This window comes from Camponotus vicinus, unplaced genomic scaffold, assembly GCF_025532165.1.
Source record: "Camponotus vicinus isolate PSW18456_S1 unplaced genomic scaffold, iyCamVici1.0 SCAF_1, whole genome shotgun sequence".
Lineage (NCBI taxonomy): Eukaryota > Metazoa > Arthropoda > Insecta > Hymenoptera > Formicidae > Camponotus > Camponotus vicinus.
The window spans coordinates 21,973,139-21,983,678 of NW_028141945.1; the positions used below are offsets into that span (position 1 = coordinate 21,973,139).

The following is a 10,540-nucleotide window of genomic DNA, read 5'->3' on the forward strand; positions in this document are numbered from 1 at the left end:
ACCCCCCCTCCCCGCGTGACGTCATCCCCCCGTGACGTCACCCCCCGTGACGTCACCCCCCGCGGTTTCCCCCCTCGCACCTCACCCCCCCACGGAACCTATGCGTTAGAACCGGCCTAGACTCACTACTTATATTTTAATAGAAATTATAGTTTTGAATATTTTTGTATTTTGTTATTTCGTTAAGATATTAGAGAATACTGTAAAATTAATGTTAAAATTAAAAATGACGATGCAGTTAAAACACATCTCGAAAAAATTCTTCACTATTTGCCAATCTTGTCTTCTAAGAAGGTATATATTCACATAATTCAAATTCGCACGCTTTTAAAATAAATAAAAAGCCCTTCATTTTTTTTTGTTACTTGTAGCAAAAAATTATTGATGCTTTACACTTATGTAAAGGAAAAATTAAATTAGAAAAATGATTAAAGATTTTGCATTTACAATTAAATATGATTGGAATTAAAATATTACCACGATAGTATCGTTCAATTTCCCATGTACATTTTGTACATCACGCGTTGATTAGTTGACATTTGAAGACAATAGCATCATTAAATCACTTATTCATATCTTCACTATTATCGTATCTTTCTGTAATATATTATAAAATATACATTGCGTACAAATGTATGTATATCTTAACGAAAAATTAAAATGTTTGTAAATTGTTTATGGAACAGAAATCTGGAAAATCTCTGATGATTATTTATGATTATAATTTATATAATGTTATTGTATGTAATTTTTCTGAACCAGCAAAAGCAAGCAAAATCAAAAAGTAAACAATCGAGTTATCTAAGACATATCCCAACTACTCTAAAACATACGTGAAAATTGCTTAGCAAACATAATAAGAGGATATAGAAAAAAGTGTGTACATACTTCAAAATATTAACTGCAATAAATAATATACAGCGTATTTCTTGTTTGGCACGAGAAATGTTCAAGCACAGTATTTTCCTGTTTTATTATTTCATAAAAGAACGTAATATTCTGTAAATTTATCTAGAAATAATAAATGCACCTTCGTAAGAAAATCATGTTCGAGGAATAAACTTGAAAAAAATCATTAGAAAGATGTACGAGAGAAGGAAACAAAAGAAAGATTTTTAATTTTGTTACATGTTAACAATTTGTCGATTTTGCGAGCTTACGTAAAAAGATATATGCGTCATTGAAGTAATAATTATCTGACTTCGCTTTGATGATAGCCGAAGCACAAACGAAGTTCATGACTCATCGGACATACATCCGCGTATTCTTCAGTCTTCCTACTTACATCGTGATATTGTACAGGAGGAAAAAATGTTACGCTTATTTGCTCATATTGCGTTCATCAGCCTAGTGTTCTTTATATCGCAAGGGAGAACCGAATGATGACCCGACTCATGATCGTCTTGAATCAAGCCGCTTTACTACTATACCATCATAGACGTGTCTCCGACGCGGAAAATTATTACTTTTAATAATTATTACTTATAATTATTACTTTTCTTAAATTTCTGTTTGCTTTGTTGCTTGATTTTGTTTGTGGGAATGCGTGTTGCTCTGTTCTTTTTTATTCATTTTATTTCAGATCTCTACTACTTGTGCTTTTGGACATTATAAAGTTGCAAAATTAATAATTATTTGGTTTTGCTTTTTCGGGGTCACCGCAGCATATTTATACATTCTTTGGTTGTAATCGAAACGGACGAGTTCGACGATTTTTTGTGTCTGACACATGGCTCCGATCTGCGTTTTGGAGCACAGGTGAGTGACTCGCGGATCCTTGAACATTTCCAATGCGGTTAAGTAGTTTTCCTTTGCGAAACTCAATTTATATTATAATTTAATTCTATTGCTGTCTCCAAAAATTTTTAACATTGTATGATAGCGATTCGACATTATCACATCGGACATTGTACTGAACGCATTTTTTGTATATTATTATATGATTTTTGTCGTTCGGCATTGAAAATGATCCCGAGAGGATTGAAACGTCTGCACTTTTATTTACTCTGAACTTTGATTTAATATCTTTATGTCCTTTTTTGAAGAATAATATTCGATATGTTATTTATGATCACTTAATTTTACATTATTAATTTGTTATTTCGAGGCTTATTTGCGTCGAACTTCAACGCTTATGGTTTATATTAGCCTATTGAATGTGTTCTTATAGATTTTTAATTGATACATGTTAATAATTTCTCGATTTTGCGCGCTTACGTAATTAAAAAGATACATGCGTCATTAAAGTAATAATTAATAATTCTGACTTCGTTTTGATGACAGCCAAAGCACAAATAAAGTTCTTAACTCATTGGACATACGTCAATTATTTGCTGATTTTCTCTTACTATTCCATTCGACCTAAGACTCTTTATATCGCAAGAAAAAGCCAAATGATGACCTCACTCATGATAGCCTAGAATCGAGATGTTGCACTACTGTAGCCAGCATACAATGTGTTTTCTGGAAATTGTAAGCGTGTGTTAAGGCGTTTCATGATCAGTTGATGTCTCAACGAAGTTCGATAAAGATCGCCGGATCGAAGCTGCAAGAATTAATACGCAAAAGTTAATTGTTGATACCAAATTCAAAGCAGATACAAACAGTGCTCGCGATATAATGATCGGTGGATATACATATAGTATAAAATATTTTAAAATAAAAAAAGAACAGAAAATATAAATATAACCATGTAATATCGACAGCAATAGAGTGAAAACGGATTCGCGGAAGTGTTGATCTTCACCTGAATTTCATCAAAACCGTTCATTAATGAAGCGGCGCATGAACGCGACCTGTTATCATCGGTCCGACAATTGCTGAATATTTAAGATGCAAGATGAATATAAAGCTCGAAACATGACAGGAAAATAATTCACCGTCGTATAAAATTGTCCTATTTTTGAACGATTGGAAACGTGACTTGTATTAAAGAAATTCCGAAACATATGTTCTTATTGCGAAGACTTGGTCAGGATTTGCATATACATTGCGCATAAATCATCTATTTACCTGAAACGAAAATTTAAACTTGACATTTAGTATATTCTTTGGTAGAGATTGATATTGGAAATAAATCGTGTCATTAAGATTCCCATTTTTCATATATTCTTAGTTTTAACTTCTCATTTTAGTTTCGTACATATTAAATATATATCTCTCTCATCTGCATTATAAACGCTTCATATTCTAATTCATTTTGTTCAATCTAGCAGCATTTCTTCCCAAGTAATTTTATTATTAATACAAAAAAAAGTTTGTTGATTTGACTAGTTATTTATGGATTTATCCAATTGGATGAACAACATAATTAAAGAAAAAAAAACAAATTTTTTAAAGAAATATTCTTATTAAAAAAATAGATTAGAAGAAGCATTTTATGTACACTACATTATAGTTATTGTGCGATCAATTAAAAAAACTGATTTGAATAGAAGTGACTTTTTTATGCCAATTCAACTGTGATTTAAAAAATACAAATAGATAGATTATTGAATTATTAAAATGGTAAAAATATTAAATAGCAAAAATTTCGTTGGTTGAAATATCATTTCATTTTTCAAGAAAGTGGATATCGTTGAACTTTGTATCTTATATCAAATTGTGATTAAATAATTTATTACATCGTATATTCATTATATTAAGGAATAATTCATGGACCATTATGTATATGTATTTTTTTCGATTTAATTGAAATATATTTTACAATTCGAGCTTATCTGCATGTTCTACAACTTTTCATAGTTCATTTGTGATGCGTGGCGTAAACTCACTTCACATTACAATTCGAGAATGTGTTTCTAATTCGATTGATACGGATGATTTATTATGCACATGTATTAATCGAAGATAATTTTGTTTTTTCTATTAAGTGCTGTTATTGAGTAAGCTGAAATTTAAGCATGGAGAAACTTTTTTGATAGCAAAATTATATATTAAATATAATAATGATTATATTGTTTTGATAAATATTTACACTATCAAAAAGATGTACACATGTTGAAAGAAAAATAAAATTGTGAAAAGTTTAATAAAAGATATAGTGAAAAGTTTAATAAAAGTTATAGTGAAAACTTTAATAAAAGTTATTTTGAAATTAAGAACCATTCGTAAAAGTAACTTGCGTCCATTTCGTTGTGTTTGCAATAAGACTTCACGATGGCTAAGGTTCCTATTTTGATTGTGTTGCTGCCGCAGTTACTTTGCACGCTATTAGAAGTATTCGGACAACAATCTCCATGTTATGAATATTTCACATATATATTCGATCCTGCGACAAGACAAGTGATGGGTCAGATCCAAATTCCATCCGCGCCAAGAAACGTCGAACTTTATTTGAAAGTGACATTAAGAATCGCTGTTGCGTTACCCACGGTAAAGCAAATATTCTACTATTAATAATTCAGAAGAAACATTGTGTTTTCGTCGATATATGAATCATCTTTAATAATTCTTAACAAAAGTTAGTTGTATGACTACAAATAAAACCTGTTCTTTCTAAAATAAAATTTGATTAGCCGAATGCATATATTATTTTACAATTAAAAAATTTTTGTACCATCTTTGTACAATTAATTTTGTACAATTAAAAAAATACAATTCTCTTTGTTTTATGAATCATTGAAGTATTTCATTAAACATCGATACGTTTCAGAACTATGTCGGTCTATTGAAAGTGGTGCAATCGAAGGAGGAGTTTGGTCGGATGGATCAAAGAGATAAGCCTTTGTTGTATCATATTAATTTTCCATTGCTTGAACCGATACCATTACTTACCGGAATATGGTTTAATCATCAACAATATTGTTCAGGTCCTCACGGTGAGTATTATACTGTTTTGAGAAACAACATCAATGCCGAAATATGTTCGAGACTACAGTTGCAATTTTTCTCCAATTTTTTTCCACATCAAGTATTTGCAGCATAATCTTGTTTCATATTTTATTGTCCATAATTCAAGTGAGTAAATGTAAAGCTACAGATAGATATAAAGTTCGTTAAGGAAACTATTTTTATCTTTACTAAAAGAATTTTAAAATTAACATGTATTCTTGGAAGATAATTTTTTTCTCAAAAGATAATACAATTTTTTTTAACATGTGCGATTCGTATTTCGTTTTAGCAACGGGACAAGTCGTGACTTCCATTACGCTGGATCACACTTTGTATCGCTCTTCTGTGTTGCCGCACTCACAGAATTCCTATGATTCGCCGCAGCAAAATCTGAACACAAATTTCCAACACAATATCTTTTTGTCGACTCCGCAGCCGACAGTTCCAGTTTATACGTCAACGTTACATACACCTCTCACTCAACGTCCGATCGCTTCCTCCGATGAGATCGACAAAAATCCATTTTTAAGGCGGTATCAGCAGTTCGCCAACCATTTTCTCTAAGCCTCAATGAAAAGAAGATGGGGTCACGGGGTCAGTGGCCGTGGTTAGTGGCGATCCTTCACTTCAGAGGCGAATATTATGGATTTCTATGTGTCGGCTCCATTCTGACTAAAAAACACGTTATAACAGGTGTGTTTGAAGAAATCCATTTATTAGAAATTTACAGAATATTGAAGATATGAAAATCCATTTCTAAGAAATTCGGTCTTCTTTTCATACGTTACTGTTGAGAAACTTTATTCGTGTTTGTCTGTTTTTATTGAAAAATGCTTTATTCGCGTTTGTTTATAGCGGCAGAATGCCTTAAGATGTCCACCCGAACCAGCTTCTCCGCCAATGCGTTGATGGCATCTTTCGGAAAATATCCGCTTAACCGGAATGATACAGGATCGATGGATAGAGAGATTGCTAGCTATACGCTCCATCCTGATTACAATTACCAAAGCTTCAGTGATGACGCCAATTTGGCGATTCTAACTTTGAAGACTCGCGTCGAGTTCAGCCGTACGATCAAACCTATTTGTATGTGGTATGGCTCGATCGATCTGCAGAGCGTCGTCAATATGACAGGATATGTCATATGGATGGATCTTTTTACCCAGAAAATCCGAATGACGAAGGCGCCAATAGTGAGTCAGGTAAAACTGTCTCTCTTTCAATGATTTCAGTGATCTTCGTGTCACATCCTAGCAATCTAATTTCTCTTAAACGAAAAAAGAAATATTCTTAAGATGAGATATTATCAAGATGTCATGTGGGATTACATCATTGTTAAGTACAAAATTTTAGAAGTTCTTGTAATTCGCGCTTCGATGCTTAACATTGCGTTTCGTTTTATATTCATAACGGATGGATTTGTCAAAATTATTATATGCTTCAAATTGAAATGATGAATGAGATATCGGTTTTAATGCACATTAATTAATCGCGATTAAAGCATATGTGCAAATTTTTGTAAACTCTTGAAACACTGATATCTATATATAAATATTGATTGCAAAAAATTATCAAATTGATCGATTTTATAAATTATTGACGCAGAATAAAATTTTGCATAAGTGATAAAATTAAAAACTTCTTGTCTAATTATTGTATAAATTATTAGGAGACATGTCTTCGGAGTCACCCGGATTTCTCCAGCTTGACTTCGAATCGCACTTTTTGTGCTGGTATGCGAGATGGCAGTGGTCCTTGCTCGGGTAGTAGTGGAAGCGTATTAATGCTTTACGATCCTGCCACACGGCGTTATCAATTGCGCGGCATCATTTCGCGGATAATTTTGCGGATAGATAACATACTTGTGACCTGCGATCTCACGCAGTACGTCGTCTTCGTTGACGTAGCCAAACATTTATCCTGGATTTACCAACAGATCTCTACTGAACAACAATATTACCAACAAGACCCAAATTATTTCTAAGTTTCTTAGAGTGAAATCTAACTTTAAACGAGTGAATATTCATTCCAAGTGATAGTGAAAATACTGCCACTCGTAATTAGTGAACATTCACTTTTCACAAAAATGAACTGTTTAACTCTGAACGTAAAGTGAATGTGTCACTCGGTTCGAAGTGAATAATTCACTCAATCAGAGTGGAGTCATCACTTTCGTCAAGTTATTTTTCACTCAATTACGAGTGAACAGATTCACTCTTAGGAAGTGAGATTCTAAGCCGTCTTTCACTAATAATAAGATAATACGTTACGTATATGACGTGAAGCTTCGATTAGTTGAAATGAGAAGCAATCATTGCTTTTTACTTGAATTAATCGAAGCTGAACATCGCGCGCAGCATGTTATCTTATTGTCGGTATAAAAGCCGATTAACCTCCTTTTTTCTTGTCACAGCCATATAAATATATTTAACGTTACACACAAAAAAATATGTTTATACTCTTTCGAAATATGTTGAAATAAAAAGATATATCCTTAAAAAGTCACTTTAATATGTCTCGTATACCAAGTACACGAGCAACGAGTAACGTCGCGAAACAATGATACGACAGTGTTGCTAATGGCGGACTCATGCGTGCTTCACATGCGCTTCACTCACTCTTCACGAGTAAAAATTTTCACTCGATATAGAATGAAAATACTGCATAGAGTGAAAATATTCACTCTACAAAATAGAGTATATTTACTCTATTTTGCAGAATGAATTTTTTACTCTACAACAAAATGTGAGAAGAATCACTCCTACGAGTGAAAAATAACTCTAATTAGAGTGACTCGACCAGTCACTCAATTTTTCGAGTGCATTTTTACTCTAAGAAATTTAGAATACAAGACCGTTATAATCGGTTCTCAAATCTCGTCTCGAGAATGTATCAGATGAGATACTTATTGGATTGGAATTTCGTATCGTGAAATACGAACGGTTCAATAGTTTCAAATGTTTTGATTAAAGATCAATTGAAATTATTCAATTGAAAAACGGAATAATTACTCACGTGAAATTCATCTTAAGGTTTAAAATATTGATTAAAGCAGCGATATTTGAGTAACTTTTTCAAAAATCATAAGTGAATACGAAAGTAATAGAATGTCATCGACACAGAAAAAGAAAAATTTTACTTTTGTTGAAAAAAGTTTTTAAATAAGAATAAGAATAAATAAGAGATTTCAATTTTTAAAATTTTAAAATGTTATATATATATACATATATATATATATATGTATATATATATATATATATATAAAATATATATGTACATCTGCACAAAGGATTATATATTATTTATTTTAAAGAATCTAGAAAAATACTTATATGCGTAGGAGTTTGTGTGAATTTATATGTATATATAAATATATATTTTAACAAAAGTCATGTCTTTGAATATTTTTGTATTTTGTTATTTCGTTGAGATATTAGAGAGTACTGTAATCATGATCAAAGAAAAGAGATGAATAAAATAAAAAAATATTAGAATTGCCTAATCGCTTCATATAGGATCATGTTTCAACTTATCCTGAACCTTTATAGAGAATCTTTATATAGTTCTCGATCGAGATAGTTCAATTCACACAATCACGTGTTTGTATGTTTTAATAAAAGTTATTTATGATCATGTGTGTGTGCGCGCATTTATGTTCTACTAAAATTTTTTATACTTTGAATTGAACGCACTCAACAGATTGAAACAACTCTATACGAAAAATGTGGCTTCATTTCAACATATTGTTCTATATGTTTGGATTTCTTCTCGTAATATCATTCAGGTCGTTCGATGATGCCGTAGGATATTACTCGTTCCTCGAGAGAAAATTAATGTTCAAATTTAAAATGACGACGCAGTTAAAACACAATCTCGGAAAAATTCTTCACGAGTTGCCAATCTTCTCTTCTAAGAAGATATAAATTCATATAATTCAGATTCGCACGCTTTTAAAATAAATAGAAGACCTTTATTTTTTGTTACTTGTAGCAAAAAATTATTGATACTTTACACTTTTGAAAAAAAAAATTAAATTAGAAAAATGATCAAAGATATTGCATTTACAATTAAATATGATTGGAATTAAAATATTACCACGATATCGTTCAATTTCCCATGTATGTTTTGTGTCGCGTTGATTAGTTGACATTTGAAGACAATAGCATCATTAAATCACTTATTCATATCTTCACTATTATCGTATCTTTCTGTAATATATTATAAAATATACATTGCGTACAAATGTATGTATATCTTAACAAAAAATTAAAATGTTTGTAAATTGTTTATGGAATTGAAATCTGGAAAATCTCTGATGATTATTTATGATTATAATTTATATAATGTTATTGTATGTAATTTTTTTGACCAGCAAAAGCAAGCAAAATCAAAAAGTAAACAATCGAGTTATCTAAGACATATCCCAACTACTCTAAAACATACGTGAAAATTGCTTAGCAAACATAATAAAAGGATAAAAAAAAGTGAGTACATATTACAAGATATTAACTGAAAGAAATAATATATAGCGTGTTTCTTGTTTGGCACAAGAAATGTTCAAGCACAGTACTTAGTTTTATTCTTTCATAAAAGATATTTGAGCGTAATATTCTTTTAATTTTTCTAAAAATAATAAGTGCACGTTCGTAAGAAAAGCATGTTCGAGAAATAAACTTGAAAAAAATATCATTGAAAAGATGTACGAGAGAAAGTAAACAAAAAACAAAGATTTTCAATTGTTACATGTTAATAATTTGTCGGTTTTGCGTGCTTACGTAAAAAAATACATGCTTCATTGAAGTAATAATTATCTGACTTCGCTTTGATGATAGCCGAAGCACAAATAAAGTTAATAAATCATACGTCGATTATTTGCTTTTTCTCTTATTATTGCATTCGATCTAAAGCTCTTCATATCGCAAGGCAAAATCAAATGATGACCTCACTCATGTTCGCCTTGAATCGAGATGTCGCACTACTGTAGCCATCATAGAAATGTTTCTTCTGAAAACTGTAAGCGTGTGTTAAGGCGTTTCATGGTCAGTTGATGTCTCAACGAAGTTCAATAAAGATCACCGTAAGCTGCAAGAATTAATATACCGAAGTTAATTGTCGATTCCAAATTTAAAGCAGATACAAAACAGTGCTCGCGATATATATTAACGATCGATGGACGTACATGTAGTATACAATATTTTAAAATAAAAAGGGAACAGAAAATATAAATATAACTATGTAATATCGACAGCAATAGAGTGAAAACGGATTCGCGGAAGAGTTGATCTTCACCTGAATTTCATGAGGCTCGTTCATTAATTAAGCGGCGCCTGAACGCGACTTGTTATCATCGGTTCGGCAATTGCTGAATGATTAAGATACAAGAATATACATCTCGACTGGAAGTTAATTCACCGTCGAATAAAATTGTTCTATTTCTGAACGATTGCAAATGCGACTGGTATTAAAGAAATTCCTCCATATTAAAGAAGAATCATATGTTTTTATTGCGAAGACTTGGTCAGGATTTGCATATACATTTGCATAAATCAACTATTTACTTGAAACGAATATTTTTAGCCAGACATGTAATATGTTCTTTTGTACAGATTGATGTTGAATATTGTGAAAATAAATCACGCTATTCTCATTTTTTTCGTATATTCTTAGTTTTAATTTCGCATTTTAGTTTGGTACATATTAAATACAT

General features: G+C 31.3%; 1 protein-coding gene across 1 annotated transcript; it reads left to right on the plus strand.

Annotated features, from left to right (window-relative positions):
- The first annotated feature begins 57 nt into the window (after positions 1 to 57).
- Positions 58 to 10,491, plus strand: LOC145959549 (serine protease gd-like). Its single transcript, XM_083078508.1, is given in 8 exon segments — positions 58 to 1,758; positions 4,151 to 4,374; positions 4,655 to 4,820; positions 5,123 to 5,363; positions 5,365 to 5,388; positions 5,390 to 5,526; positions 5,689 to 6,035; positions 6,503 to 10,491. Coding segments are annotated over 7 exon segments (1,446 nt in total). The 5' UTR covers positions 58 to 1,758; positions 4,151 to 4,158; the 3' UTR covers positions 6,818 to 10,491.
- The last annotated feature ends 49 nt before the right edge of the window (positions 10,492 to 10,540 follow it).